This window comes from Pollachius pollachius (assembly GCF_949987615.1).
Source record: "Pollachius pollachius genome assembly, chromosome: 15".
NCBI classification, from domain to species: Eukaryota; Metazoa; Chordata; class Actinopteri; order Gadiformes; family Gadidae; genus Pollachius; species Pollachius pollachius.
This window is the reverse complement of record NC_136948.1, coordinates 9781848-9797349: the sequence shown is the minus strand read 5'-3', so window position 1 is coordinate 9797349 and position 15502 is coordinate 9781848. Positions and strand designations below refer to the sequence as shown.

The 15502-nt window shown below is 41.0% G+C and overlaps 1 protein-coding gene across 2 annotated transcripts in view; it reads right to left on the bottom strand.

Annotated features, from left to right (window-relative positions):
- Positions 1-5139: 5139 nt before the first annotated feature.
- Positions 5140-15502, bottom strand: part of tnika (TRAF2 and NCK interacting kinase a) — a 67184-nt gene continuing 56821 nt past the window's right edge. For both annotated transcript variants that reach the window (XM_079752516.1, XM_079752515.1), the window contains 6 exons: positions 14614-14748; positions 13372-13472; positions 12874-13023; positions 10062-10221; positions 8216-8355; positions 5140-7684 (listed from right to left, as the gene is read on the bottom strand). In XM_079752516.1, coding sequence (XP_079608642.1) covers positions 7601-7684; positions 8216-8355; positions 10062-10221; positions 12874-13023; positions 13372-13472; positions 14614-14748 — 770 coding nt within the window. In that variant the 3' untranslated portion in view covers positions 5140-7600. The remainder of the gene's footprint in view (positions 7685-8215; positions 8356-10061; positions 10222-12873; positions 13024-13371; positions 13473-14613; positions 14749-15502) is intronic.

Below are 15502 nucleotides of genomic sequence, written 5' to 3'. Positions count from 1 at the left end.
AAGCCCACTCACCACGTCAAGGTGCAGGCCAACAGTGGGAACATAGAACAAAGACTCACATCACAAACTCAGACAGTCACAACATGAAAAAAACATAAATACATGAATCATGCATATAAATACTAGACCATAGACTCATATCACAAACTCAGACAGTCACAACATGTAAAACACATAAATACATGAAACATGCATATAAATACTAGACCATAGACTCACATCACAAACTCAGAGTCACAACATGTAAAACACATAAATACATGAAACATGCATATAAATACTAGACCACAGACTCACATCACAAACTCAGACAGTCACAACATGTAAAACACATAAATACATGAAACATGCATATAAATACTAGACCATAGACTCACATCACAAACTCAGACAGTCACAACATTTAAAAAACATATAAATACATGAAACATGTAAATACGAGACCAGTATTTTTTTTGTTTTTCTCTTTTATTTTAAAATCAAAATACACGCAACATTAAAACAAGAAAATAAGTACTCAAATCACAAACTGAGGAACTGTCACAACATGTGAAAAACATAAATACATGAAACATGTATATAAATATGAGACCAGACTCACATCACAAACTCAGACAGTCACAACATGTCAAAAACATGTAAATACATGAAACATGTATATAAATGCGAGACCATTAATTTTTTTGTTTTCCTTCTTTATTTTAAAATCAAAATACAAGCAATATTAAAACAAGAAAAGAAGTATAATACTAGAACATTGACTCCAATCACAAACTGAGGCACTGTCAGAACATGTAAAAAACATAAATACATGAAACATGTATATAAATACGAGACCATAGACTCACATCACAAACTCAGACAGTCAGAACATGTCATATAAATACGAGACATTTGTTTTTCTTGCTTTATCTCAAAACCAAAATACGCATAACATTACGAAAAGAAGGGAAGAAAATAAAAAAAATAATAGGCAAAGCTAAACTCAACTTGCAAGTTAGTGATGGGCATAAATGTACATTTACAAAAATTACAGAGGTCACTGATCGGATGTGCTATACAAAAATTAATTAACTATTCAACTATGCCTTGTGCTCCGTTATGCAAGCTCCAAGTCTACAATTGAACAATGTCTTTTTGCAGTTTTGAGTGCTTTGTGCCAACTTGTGCTCCGTCATGCAAGCTCCAAGTATTACACTGAACACTAGCTGTACAAATACAGATCTTATTGGCTGGAGGGTGGTTTGAGATATGCTATACATGTTCCACTTTTGACAACAATTATCTTCTTTTCTAAATCATATTTAAAAAAAATTGCAAGGTTAAATTTAAGTCATCTTATAACTTTGTATTTGTTTCTATTTTTACATTGTTTAATTCCAATTGTTAAAATTAGGGGTGGGGGGATTTTTGTTATTACTTGTGTTTGCTAATGATTTTCCCTGGGATCAATAGAGTATCTATCAATCAATCTATCCTTTCCAGTAAAGGGGTTTAATGGTGATTAAAATGGATGAGCTTTGTGGATTTATGTCCTTATGCAGACTCTGTTGTTGCCAGATGGTTCATCCTTATTTTACAATATAAAGAGGATGCCATTTTCACCAGAAGATGTACGTGGTTGTCCTCAACAGTGGTTTTGAACATGTGGTTGTGCAGCTCTAGGAACAATGTCTTACCAGCACTGTATTCTCTGAAAAGCAAAATTCTCTGAAAGCAATATTCCTGTCTTTACTTGGGACTTCAAAAGAGGACGCTTGTAGGCAGCTGTAAACTGTCTTGACGTGGGATTGTTGTTGAATCCATCACATGCTCTCAGAGGGGAGAAGAACAGCTCAAGTTAATCTTGGCTCAGCTTGAAGGTGAGGAGGTAACGGCATGGTGCGTTTGGCTGGATGACCACTTCAAGGAAAATATTCCATGCACTTGCGCAACTGGCAATAAAGCCAACTACACAAGTTTTCCTCGGGCCTAAATGCACTAGCTTGCCTTTGCTGTTTTTCAGTTCCAAGAGTGACCTTTGAGCATTTAGCAGGATTTCCTTCACCTGGTCTTTGTTGGGATATCCTCATTGGGGCTTTGGACCCCTTCCCCAAAGGGTTCCTGCTGTTAAGGACGGCATCAATGGTTCTCAGGAACTTCAGTCTCCTCGCACCCGCTGAATTGTGGAAGATGCAAGTGTCTGTTACAGTACTCAAGAGCATCTGCTATCTGCTGCTGAACACCTGAGCTGCATGCTTCACCTTCATCTTCTGTTTCTCCCACCGTACATGAGACATTTTTAACTTGTTTCCAAGTCGTAATCCCTCCATCTCTTCAAGTTTATTCAACTCCTTAATATATTTCCAACGGATTTCTCCATTTGGAGTTCGGAGTAAACCTCCTTCAGCCAATGCGTTTCTGAGCAGCTTCAACATATAGCAAACATCCAGGAGCACATGGACCAATTCTGATGGATCAGCAGGATGTGCAAAAGAGGATCTCATGTTATTGACATCCAATGTTGCTCCCAGGGCTCTCAGCATTGAAAAGTCGCATGATGGTCCATCGCAAGTCAAAGAGACTGTACAAACTCTGGTGGCATGGAGTCAATGAAGGCATTCACTGATGATGTTGGCACGCTCTTCACCAGTCACTTTGTCAATGAGGAATTAGGCAACAGGGATTTTCCATGAGTCGTTGATGGCTACAACCAACAGGACCAAGGTATCTTTTGCTGGGGGTAGACTGTCATCAACAGTGCCACAGCCAAGGTCCACATATCCATGGAATCTTCCAGCTGCATATTCCACGTGCTTTCGAATGGCCACTTCATCCAACATGACAGCACACAGGGTCTCCTTCCCTTCAACTTTTCTGTTCTGCACATGACATGCAAGAGCAGAAAATGCAGTCTTTGTAAAACCGGGATCCGCAGAAATTGGGCTGTACCACGTCTGGATGGTGTCGGGACGGGGCGGTGCAAGGTCAAACACAGCACATATCTATAAGCTTTGGCAGAATAGAAGTGCAGAGTCATCGCAAATGAACGCAACTCCTCCGACACTTTTGATCTTTTACCTTGCACCCTTCTCGAGAGCAAGGTCTCATGGACTCCACTGAACGAGTTCTCCAGCATCTCTGCACAGGCACTAGAATGAGCAGTTTGTCCTTGAGAGAAGTGATGACCTGAGTTAAGCAGGAAACTTTTATCTTAAATTTTCTGCTCTTCTGCTGCACCAATCTAGGTTTTTTTCTAATAGATCCCAGTTTATTTTCTTTAGATTTCTTCACTGCATTACAATTGTCAGCACTGTTTACAAACATTAACCAGTACCTTAACAGCTTCATCAACAATACCTGCAACCTCTGTGGCTTTCGAAACATTTACCTGTACCTCATCAACTTCATCAACAACACCTGCAACATCTAAAAAGACTTTGCAGTAATTGTGCTCTTGATTCACATTTCTTACCTCTGCCCTTACCTTAGATGGTGCTCCAGGGCTGCCGAAAAGGGTGGGTACCGCATCTGGCTTGAGTCTGCGATTGATGGTGAAGCAGTCCTCTCTGAAATTGCAGGCACATAATCTGCTATAGACATTTGGTACCCACGACTTGCGGTTAATGTTTTTCAACCACTGGCGGAGCCTTTTCTTCTGCCGGAGCGGGAGGCTGTGGAGAAATGATGTTTATTATCAACAAGGATATTTCAAATCATTAAAAAAAAACAATAGGAAGGAACACTATCGTGAGGTAAAAATATTATTTGTGCAATTTAAACTTAACACACCAATAATCATCTACTTTCTTAATTTTAAATCCTGCCTCCTTTAAAAAGACACCCGTCTCTTGTTGTGCAAAGCACTTTGAGCTGCATTGTATGTTATGAAAGTTGCTACATAAATAAAGTTAAGTACAAGGACAATTCTGCTGCATATGTACCTTTTGCATGTTGTATGTTTTCAAAATACAAATCATTGAATGTATTTAATCAAATTGTAAGTGGAACAGAAATAAACACATTTCATTCATATCTGAGTAATAACAGAACAGTATAATAAAGTTAAAAAGAATTGTGTTATGGCATTCTGGTACTCCCCCAAAAGTTTGCAATGGTCATTAGTATTATATTTTATTTCATCAGTAGGATTCTGACTGTCAGTGTGAACATTAAGGTTATCTTTTTTTTATTCAACGAACCAACATAAAATGTGAGATTTTGTGCAGCATTAATTATTAAAATAATATTACCTCATTTTAGTTTGAACTTTATTAATTATAATTTAAATTAATATGTACGCTCATAAAACAATATAGAATAGTCAGTATATCACAAATTTGTACATCACTTCAATCTAAAGCACTGCATCGCTAACATGATCGCTAAGCCTAACAAATAACTTAGCTCTAACTTTAAGCTAATGTTAGCTTGCTGCGTGGTGGAATTCCAATGTTATTTGACGATAAAGTTGTTTTTTTTATTATTATTAATTATTAGTTTAGAAATGATCGTTCACATACCTGTAAAGGGATATCTTGGATACCGATCGATTCACGCAGTTGATTGCAACACAACCAGTCATTTTCGTATTGATTGATGACTATCTTATCAAGTGAGTTCGGTGGAAAGGAGAGATTGCTAGCATGATCATCAATTTATAGAGAACACATTGCCCATCCCCCACTCCGTTCGTGGTCCCTGTCGACCAATCGAGTGGTTGAAATTCCCTTCGCTAAATAATAAAATAATGGGCCTTTAGAATCCAGTTTGTTTATCTTTACACATTGGCCTGAAGGTAAAGGTCATGCTATATTAGACCTATTTCCTTGTTTTTTTTTATCAAGAACTTGTTTGTACAACAGTACAAGTATTCTGTGGCTTAGCTGGTCAAAGCACCTGTCTTGGAAACAGGAGACCCTGTATTAAACTCGCTGCAATTCTGCATCAACTGGTCTGGATTACATTTTGATACCAGCTTTTCTTGCTGTGCAAAATAACTGAATAATCATAACTGGCAATTTTGCTAGTTTATGTCATCCTGTGAACTCTCAATGCAATATACTTTTTTCTTCAGGGTAAACTGTACGTCGACTAGTCATTAGTTTACCCCTCTTGGGGAAGAATGGGAAAGACAGAATGCAACACACACGCGATGTCTGTATTGCTGTGTGATGTTGTACGGTACTTTATTTATTCAGTACAGCATCCTTTTTTACAAAACAAAGAACCAATCCTCCCATAACAGGATGCTAGATTAGTAAAACACTTTCAAAATAAAATAAACAATGTAATAATTATGACGAGAAGGGTTCTGCAACCGAATGAGTGACCATAACAATTTCATAACTAAGAATGGCAATGTGCACACAGACACACACACACACACACACACACACACACACACACACACACACACACACACTAAAGGAAGACAGTAGTTTGATCTGAGCAGCTTGTTATTGCTAGCCAGTTAGCCTGCCCTTCCTAACCACGATCATAAACACACAGCAGTTTGTTTTGTCAAAAATAATAAGAACAATTAAATTACAGTACTTTTGGTCAGTTGGGGAAAAACATACAAAATTGGCAATTAAAAAAATGTTTATCGATGATTTGTTATTTTGTTGGTCGTTTTTTTTTATCACATTGGCAATTAAACATGAATCTGTCACATAGAGACACATTATATTGACAGACGTCTGTTAAAAGAGAGAAAAAAAATTATATTGCTTCCAATAGTTCACACTAAATGTAATGTCAATGATCAAACTTAAGGTATACCAATCATAGAAAGAATCCCAATATACCAATCATAGAGAGAAAAAACAAGTCATTTGAACGTCACGTCACGCTAGACATTATGTAACCCGTTCTGCAAGGTCTTTAAACCACAAGGCTTTTAGACCACAAGTTCTTTAAACCACAAGAACTTTTTTTAAAAGCCCATCATACTCTGATCTTCTCGCCTCCAGTTTCTCAGTTGTCAGGAGAAGTTTGCCTTTGCGCAACCAACTGTAACCGCTGTCCGTTGTTCGAAAGAATTGGTCACCGTGCTCATCTTCCATCATACCTTGCAACAAAACCTCAATGTGGTTTTGCGTTAATGACCCACTGTGATAACTAATAAAAAAGAAGGGAAATATATGGGGATATTAGTGTGTCAACCCATTTCATAAACTCATGATGTGTGTACATGGAAAGACTTAGCCGGAATCGACGGACCTTAACGTTTAGACTCCGGTGAATAAATCAACTCCTTAGATACTGTGAAAGCCTGTTTTCGTCTTGCTTGTCTCACAACACCATCCCACACAAACACACACACACACAGATACTGGAACACAGATGTGCTGTACATTTCACAACGCTCAAGTGCCAAGCAGCTCTTTGCTTGTACAGTGCGCCAACGAAAAAAATAAAAAGGAAAAAATGAGAATAGAAAAAGGTTGAAACACATTTCTAATGATCCCATGATAAGAAAGATGCTCATGTTGTTGCATTTAAAAACTACAGTATAGCTGATGCAGCACCTGGATAAGTTATTGAGTGAATATAGAGGGGGGGGGATGGAGAGAGGAGACAGAGAAAGGAATAAGGCAAGGAAGAAAGGCGTTAGGAGGAAAGGAAGGATGGATCAAAGGAAGGGTCCACATGACCAGGATCTAATTTTAAAGGGCTGATGGCTTCATCTTTGCATACTGTTATTCTCCACTAGGAGGCGCAGGGGTGCAGAAGAAAATAAACAAGTAAAAAAAACACATTTACATGAATGAAGGCTGAAAGAGAGGGACACACAAGAGGGGAATGGTGCCGTCCGGAGGGAGTCATCTGAGCCAGCCTCAGGGTCCTAGTGCCTTATCGTCATATTACTGTATGTATTGATACTTCATGTGAAAACACTGACTCCCTGCATTCAATTCTATTCCCTGCCCTCAGCCAACAGAAAGTAGGTCAGACAGGAAGCCAGAAAGGAAGCAAGAGGTGGGGTGGAAAGTGTGTGTATGTGTGTGTGTGTGTGTGTGTGTGTGTGTGTGTGTGTGTGTGTGTGTGTGTGTGTGTGTGTGTGTGTGTGTGTGTGTGTGTGTGTGTGTGTGTGTGTGTGTGTGTGTGTAAGAGTCAACACGGGTGCATTGTGTGGTTCTACAGTGATTTTACAGTTCCTTAAGAATTAATTGCACTGGCCTGCAGAGAGAAAGAGCAGGAAAGAAAGAAAGGAAAAGTGCGAGAGGTAGGGAGGAGAATGAAATCAAGAAAGGTCAAAAGTGAGGTGCAGAAGATAGACAGAAGATAGATAGATAGAAAGGAAGGAAAAGAGCAATATTTGGAATCCAGTGGCACCAATAAGGCGACCATAAGAGAAACCTCTTTCTCGTGGTCGACCATCAAAACAGTCTCTCTTTAAGGGTTAAGATCTCTTTTCCTTTAGTTCACAATTGCAGTTATCTTCTATACAGTAACACGCACGTTCTCTAAAGATTAGTTTTAGTCTCTCTTTCGCTGACGAAATGGATTCACTTCGAGTGGGGATTGCATTGTCATCTGATCGATAGGTGCCGAGTCCTAGAGTGATTTGGGAACTGGCCAATGGGGACGTGTAGCCTCAGGGTGGGAGGGGCCTTCACCAGTTCATCATAGAGCTCCTGTTGAGGGTCATGAAGAAGACCTGGCTGCTGCCACCCGACCGCACCGACGCAAAGAACACCTTGGAGGAGATGACAACATGCTATTACTATTATCCAAAGTGAACCATTTTAGATAAACATCATTCATTGGGAGCTAATCCTCCTGCTCTTGACTGACTACAGGTACACTGTGGATATTTTGGTTTTGAACGCAGAACCTTTGAGCTGGGAGTCAAAACCTTCACCACTAGAATTCATAATCTTTACGTGTGTGCCCCACCTCGTAATCAACAATTGTGTCATTTTGCATATGGCTGACCATCCCCATCCAATGATGACCATTCTGATATTTGCATCATTCTTTTTTATCTTAAAATGATCAAGATGTCTCATCTTCACATAAAAATGATCAAGCAGGATCCCCATCTCCAACAGATTGATCTTGGATTGACTCATCTTAAATTAGCTCACCTTACATCCTACGCGCACTTGACTCACAGGACATTTTACATTAATCTTGGATTGACTCACAGGACAGTCCCCGTGGCAACAGGACACATTCAGTTTCTAGGGTCATTTCGCTTTGATTCCGTACTCGGTTGAAGGCTCACCTTGTCGTTGCGTTCGCAGAGGAACTTGAGCCTCTGGGCTCTCTTGTGCATGAAGACCCCGTCCAGGTGGCCCGTCTCCACCGAGCGGATCTCGATGGCCTTCTCGCCCCAGCCCATGATCTGGTTGGAGTGGATGTAGGCTGGAGGAGGACAGGGAGAGGGTAGAAGAACACCACAAGTTGTCAGTGGAGATTTCAGGATTCATAGGACGTTTTGGTTGCATTTTTTTTGCGTATGTGAAGGCACTAGGTAGGAGTGTATCAGAAAAAGTGTTAGTTCAGATTCCAACTCGTTACTGGACGGTAACTGTGTTGCATTTTTCTAAAAACACCAGAACAAATGCTCAGAAAGGCATGTCATGCTACAACAAAGAACCAGTACACAGGGGCAGTGGAGTACGTGAAAGTGGAATTCATCACAACATCACAAATTCAAAACAGTGTGATTAAAGTATGTTCTTTCTGAAATCCCTATCTGCCATAGTGTTTCCCTAACCGCTGTACCCTTAACACTAACACATATCAACATGAATTCCTCAACTGCTGTCCATTGCGGAGCCACGTCCAGCCATGGGGAAAAGACACTCACAGGAAGAAACGATAGCTCACCCGTGCAAGATTAAAAGACACAAGCCCTCGGTTGCAAGGGATTAAAAAAGAAGAGAGACGAAGTAACCGCAAAGTCTATATAGCCATATAGAGGGGCTTCTCTGGCAGCGAAAGAGATCAGTCAAGAAATAGAGCTGGGTGTTGGGTCTGTATAAATTACATAGCCTACAATATATCAAATGTCTCTCAAACAAACAGGTCTCTCAAATTGATTATTGAACATCCTTTATTCATGATCGTGGATTTAATAATGAGTGTTATTAAATATATTAAGTATATATGAAAGTCATTAAGTATATTTAATGACTTTCAAATGACTCAATCACATTTTATGATAGGCCATAATATAAAGCTAAATACAATAAGTGTTTGTGTTGTCACCATATGTGTAGAGTGGAGTTCTAAACTCAATTCCTTCTTCACATTATTACAGTAGGTCTACCAGTCTTCACTTGGTCCCTCAAACAAACTCATTGTGTGTGTCGTTGCGGCAAATTGCCATATGTGCAGAGTGGAGTTCTCAACGGCTTGATTCATTGCTTTATATGTTCATGTAACAGCGCAGGACACAGTGAGGCCCTCACTGGGTGGAAATATGTGGAAGCATTTCCCAATGTGTAAACAAGACTAATCTGAAATAAATCCGCTCTCAATGAGCTTTTGTTGAGATGAGGTTGCTGTGGTGTGAGTGGGACAGACAGGGGAGGGGGGTGCTCAGACGCAGCTGTAGGAGGGGAAAAGAAAGAAAGGGCGATGATTGGCGGGTGCTGCCGGGGGAATCACCCAATGGTGAAGCGGGGCTGCCTGACCGACGGGGCCTGACTCCGGAGGGCTGGACCCATGGGACATTGGACCTTTATTTTATTATTTTATGTAAGGTGAGACCCCCCTTTGAGAGAATTGGCATGGTTCTCATCAGGCCCTTAGATCGTAGCGCAGCGGGATACAGTTCTGCGCGAGGCATTGTGGATTATGCAACCCGTTATCACAAGGCGGGGCCACTAGTTCTGATATGATCAAGGACAGCAATCCAAGCGATACAATTATTAAAGTAAAATAAACATAAGCACACCACACCCTGCGCTGTCATGGTCCGATGGGAGAACAGGCAAAACCTTGGTTGGGGAGGGTGTGAAACACTGTGTGTGTGTGTGTGTGTGTGTGTGACTGTGTCTGTCTATAAGCACCCTTGTTTGTTTTAGCCCTCGCACGGTTGGGGGCACACACACACAACCTACCAACAGAGGTGGGCATCTCTCCCCACTGCAGCACCACGTCTTTGGTGATGCGCCCGTAGGTGTTGACGTAGACGCCCTCGTCCTCGTAGCACAGCAGCATCTCCATGCCCTCCGTCCTGGGGAGCACCACGATGGCATGGGGGGTCACCTGGCTCTGAATCTAAACACACACACATGCACAGACCACCGCAGTCAGGAGTGAACGCACACACACAGGTGAACGCTTTCTCACATCGTGTGGTGAGGAGATGTAGCGTGGTCCTACCAGACTCTCGTACCTCATTTCATTTGCACAGAAGGTCTGGACCTACTCGATTGAGAAACCTTAACTCGCTTGAAGGCGGGTGTCTGTGGAAGTTTAAATCTATTGGATCTTCCCAGTGCCACTCTGGATCTGCCATAATAACCAATCGCTAACGTTTGGCCGGGAATCACGTTGCGCGCAGGCTGTAAACAAACCAAACACCGTGTGTGAAGATGTCCGTCAACGAGAGCTGACTTTAACGTCATTGTTCTCAGCCACTCCCTATGGTCGCTGATTGGATGCACAAAATTTGGACGGAGAAAGCCCACTAACATACCGCAGACCCAGAAGTAGTACTGAAGGGAAATTAAAATTGAGTGGAAGTACTTAGGTGGGCGGAGCCAGGCTAGAGGAGATGGAAACTGACTCAAAAAAACAGCACATAGGGATGATAACAAAAACGAAGTGCTCGGGTCCAAGGTTTGTGACAAGATTCCTTCAAGCCTGCAGGAAACGGTTGCCAGGCCAACAGTGACAGGACGGTTTGCCCCCCCCCCCCGACGTAAGTGTTGTGCCCTCTCATGCATGGTGCGAATACACTTGCACACACACTTGAGGTGGTTTATTGACCTTTAACACAGCAATGCCCTCAGAGCGTCTGCAAGCCAGCTAGCCCAAAAGGTGTGACCAAACAGTAGCGTAGCAACGGCACTGAAGTTTACACCAACGTATGTGCCAAAAGCAAAGTGTTCCAAAAGCAAAGTGTTCAACCCTCAATTCAGATGCTTGATATTTAGCTTGAGGAATGCCACATTACCGCAATATTCAGTAGCGTGGAGTGTTTGATGAAAAGCCTTTTCAAAATATATCTCCCGACTTCCAGAGGACCTGGGTATTCATCCTGATAGTGATGGTTGGCGAGGCCGATCCGCTAGTAACAATCAAGGCTGTCCCTCTCGTATTCTGGTAAGCACAGGGTTTATTCTTTAAATATTTAAGTCAGGGCCAATTGCACTCAGAAGTTTACTATAGACCTCTGAACAATAAGTCCCACCTCCGAGGCTCTGGTTCCATCAGTCAAATGAATATGGGAAATAACATGGGGTTTTTGAATGATCGTACATAACAAACTCTCTTGGTGGCGAAGAAGTAAAAGCTGCTCACGTTTTGAACTACACACTTTTTCCATCTAGATTCCGCTTGGGTTTTGGATTGTTATTGCAGTGAGTAGTAAACGATTATAAATGCCACTTTAACGGCACAGACAATCCAAAACCCAAGTGGAATCTAGATGGAAAAAGTGTGTAGTTTAAAACGTGAGCAGCTTTTACTTCTTCGCCACCTAGAGAGTTTGTTATGTACAATCATTCAAAAAGCCCATGTTGTTTCCCATAGACGTTTCCCATCGACATTTGACCTGAAGAATAAGTCCCACCTCGGAGGCGGGACTTATTCTTCAGAGGTCTATTGGCAAAATGATTCCCTTCGAGCTAAAACAGATATCTGGGTGGGTGTGTTGTGCGTTAATCTCTACGGCGCATTGAACCGTTTTGTACACAGAAACCTCTCCTTTAGTTCTACAGGGGTTCTGATACAGGGTTTAATCATGGATCTATTGATCGGGATCTTTTAATCTAATCTAGAAGACAAGAGGCAGATTGTGATCTTCATCTGTTGAGCAGACGGAAGCGAGGAAGAGGAGAAAACACGAAATACAGAAATAAAGAACAAATAAAGAACTGTCACTCAGGTCAGGTTATTAAACCCAACAGTTTCATAATTGAATTGCAACAACAGATCAACATCAGCGATTAAACAGCCTTAATCATGGCTTCCGGAGAGGCCTAGCATGCTTGGAGTAACATTGATCCATGCTAATCAATACATTTAGGTTAATTAGGGTTAATGAAGAGACTTACTGGGCTTAAAGCATGCAACTGTTATTAAATTAAGTATATTCATTATGATCCTTTGTAATGGATGTATAGGGGGGGGGGGGGGGGGAGCAGTGGTAACAACTATATGCTGTAGAAATAATCTGTAGTAAACTCTTAAAGAGTTGATTAATACCAAGCAGTGGCTGAGCCAGCAGAGCAGCCCCTTCATACACAAACATGAGTGCAGGAAGGCTACGGCCATTAGAAAGCAGTGGTAAGATAGTTAAGCAATGCTGTATAGCTCTCAGTGGGTTTATTTAGAAAATTAAATGAACACAAAGCATTGATGGGAAACATAATGGAATGTAGCAGGCAATGGTATTTGTGAAATAATACAACTTTATTTACTGATCAACATTATTATATATTTATTCTAAATTATCTATTACATTTTTTCCATTGTAAATGTGTCCATTTAAAAATCAAACAAACAACCTGTGTTATGCGTACCACATGTTTAGTTATTTTTAAATAAAGATTATTTTTGAAGACTACAATCCACAATCTTCCCAAAAGGAAGGAATAGGAAACATTCAAGGAGAAAAAGGAACATGCTTGCATCCTAAAATATACTTCTGCAAAACACACAGTACACACAGACACAAATGACAGCAAACACACACACACTCACATGGGAGGGGATGTAGATGTCGTAGGGGTTCCCGGAGTCCACGTCAATGACATGGAAGCCCACGCTGGAGCCGTAGATGACCTTTAACCTCTGACCCTCCTCCACCGTCAGGTCAACCAGCTGAGGGCGGTGCTGCAGCTCGGTAAACGACTGACAAAGACAGACAGACAGACAGACACACAGACAGACAGAGAGACACACAGAGACAGACAGAGATATTAAAGCATAATCAATAATCAAAGCATAATCAAAGGAACCCAACTATCAATTAGAAACATTAAGCTCAAACAGTTATCATAACACATAGTTGTATACCGTATCAAATCATTGGATGGAAAAATATTTATTAAACAAACAAAAACTTTTGTTGTGATTAGTAAGAACCATCAATAAAATAAGTACAAGCTTCAAGATTGTAATTTTACAAAAAAGGTTTGATCCATAAACTTGTATAATGTCCCGTGACATGTGACATGTCTTGGTGCTGTGTGCCTCTACCTTGAAGGCCATGAACTTGTGGTAGGGCTTGGGGGCCCAGGCGTAGATCTCTACCGCGTTCTTCTGAGCAATCACCAGGAACTTAATCCGTTCATATTTCACTAGAAACCAGACAAGTTATACAGGTAAAGTTAAGGGCTTTTACAAAGAGATCCCTGGTCTTACTTAACCTCAAGATCAACATGATCTGGAATTAGTAGGAATAGACACTTTTAAATAAGAACTATAAATAAATACAGAAAATATATCTATGTACACACAATATGAGAATTACTATGACGTCATTTTATGAAGTATGTTACGAATAAACAGAAAAGGCGAGAAAAACAGAGAAAAATCTGTCAAACATTAGAGATTAAACTATTTACATCCGAAACAACACAAATATGCAGCACTTTCCAATGCGAACCGTGTAAATGAAAAAGACAGATGGCTACAACGCTCAACCTCATAAAGCCTAGTAAAGACAAGTTAATGCTCTGTCCTTTCCCCAAAATATAATTGGTTTTACACTCTTGTAATCCACGTGTTTAATATTTGAGTGGATGCAGCTCACGGATGAAGGGGTTTATGATGTGTGGGTGTGTATTAGTGTGCATTTGGAATCTTCTTTTATAAAATCAATATTTTAGAGACGTTAGTTTTTGAGGTTGTCTCCCTGTTTGAGAACTGAAAGTAGGCTCTCACTCTTTTGGGAGAAAGTTGGTATCCAAGTCGAAATTGTTGCTGAACCTATAGTCACGTAACACAACCTATAGTCACGTAACACAGTTAAAGTAAACATTGGCTTCTAGCTTGTTATCGAGACTGCCGTCGACAACGATGACCAATACATTGCCTGATTTACCATCAGTGCAGTAACAGAAAGCGATAATTAAATGCATATGCATATTGTTTAGCACTATGGATGCAATAAGAGGACTGTGTGTTAAGAAACGAAAATAGGCTATGAAGTATCGCCGCCATTTCCCACGACATGTACAGTGACCATGGTGACTATGACAAAGACGCCTGAATGGCGCCTGTTTGATTCATTTCGAATTTGAACAAATGAAATGGATGGCACTTTTAGGCTAAACGGAAAATGGAATGGTATCCGTACGGTCCACTCAGTTCCACGATTTGTAATTATTTCATCGACACGGGAAAGAAAACCACAACGAACAATTGCATTGGGTGAAAAAGGGGGCTTCAATCCACACACTGACGTGCACAGGCCGAAAACCACTCACACACACTCACCGACTTTGTAGTGCACACAGCCCTCCAGCTCCCCCACGGTGATCCAGCCCTGCCTCTTCTCCACCTCGGGGTCGTTGTGCAGGATCCTGTTCCTCAGCCAGGACAGGTAGTACACCCTTAGCTTGTTCTTCTTACCTGGGGAACATACAGACTGGTTAAAAACACACAGGATAGGAGGGACAAGTGGCAGACAGACAGACAGACAGACAGACAGACAGACAGACAGACAGACAGACAGACAGACAGACAGACAGATAGAAACTTTATTAATGACAACTTTATTAATCCCTGGGAGGGGAAATTCCTTTGTTAGAACAGCCCAGTAGCAGTGGAAAACACAGGCTACAAATACAAATTCAAAGTATTAATACAAATAATAAAAAGACACTTAAGTAAATGCTAAAGAAAATAATAAATGAATTAATGAATGTGTGGATCAGAGACAGGGGAGACTCGAATTTGAGACTGGGAATAGAGGCGCACTTAAACCGACACACTCAGTGACTTGGGCGGTGACGGGAGGATCTCAGACTCAGGATTTGGGACTTGTGAACATAATTTATTTTAGGCGCTTTAACCTTAAGGAAATGTCTGCCGAATTTAAAATCAGTCCTTGCGTAACCCTGTGCCTCTGGAGCATAGGGTGTGTGATAACCAGCGGGTGCTGGTAATCCGTTTGAGATCGCAAAATGTTCGTAAACATTCCGAAACAGTGTTTCGGAATGTTTACGAACATTTTGCATGCTTGTCGACTACATCAGTCATCACTGGGAGTTGCGAAACCACTGTTGGCAAACATCCCTTTCCCCAGACAACCACAAAAGAGAAATACTTGCAAAAGGCTTCAGAAAGGCTGTTGATTATTCTCAATGAGGGCTCAACATACCGT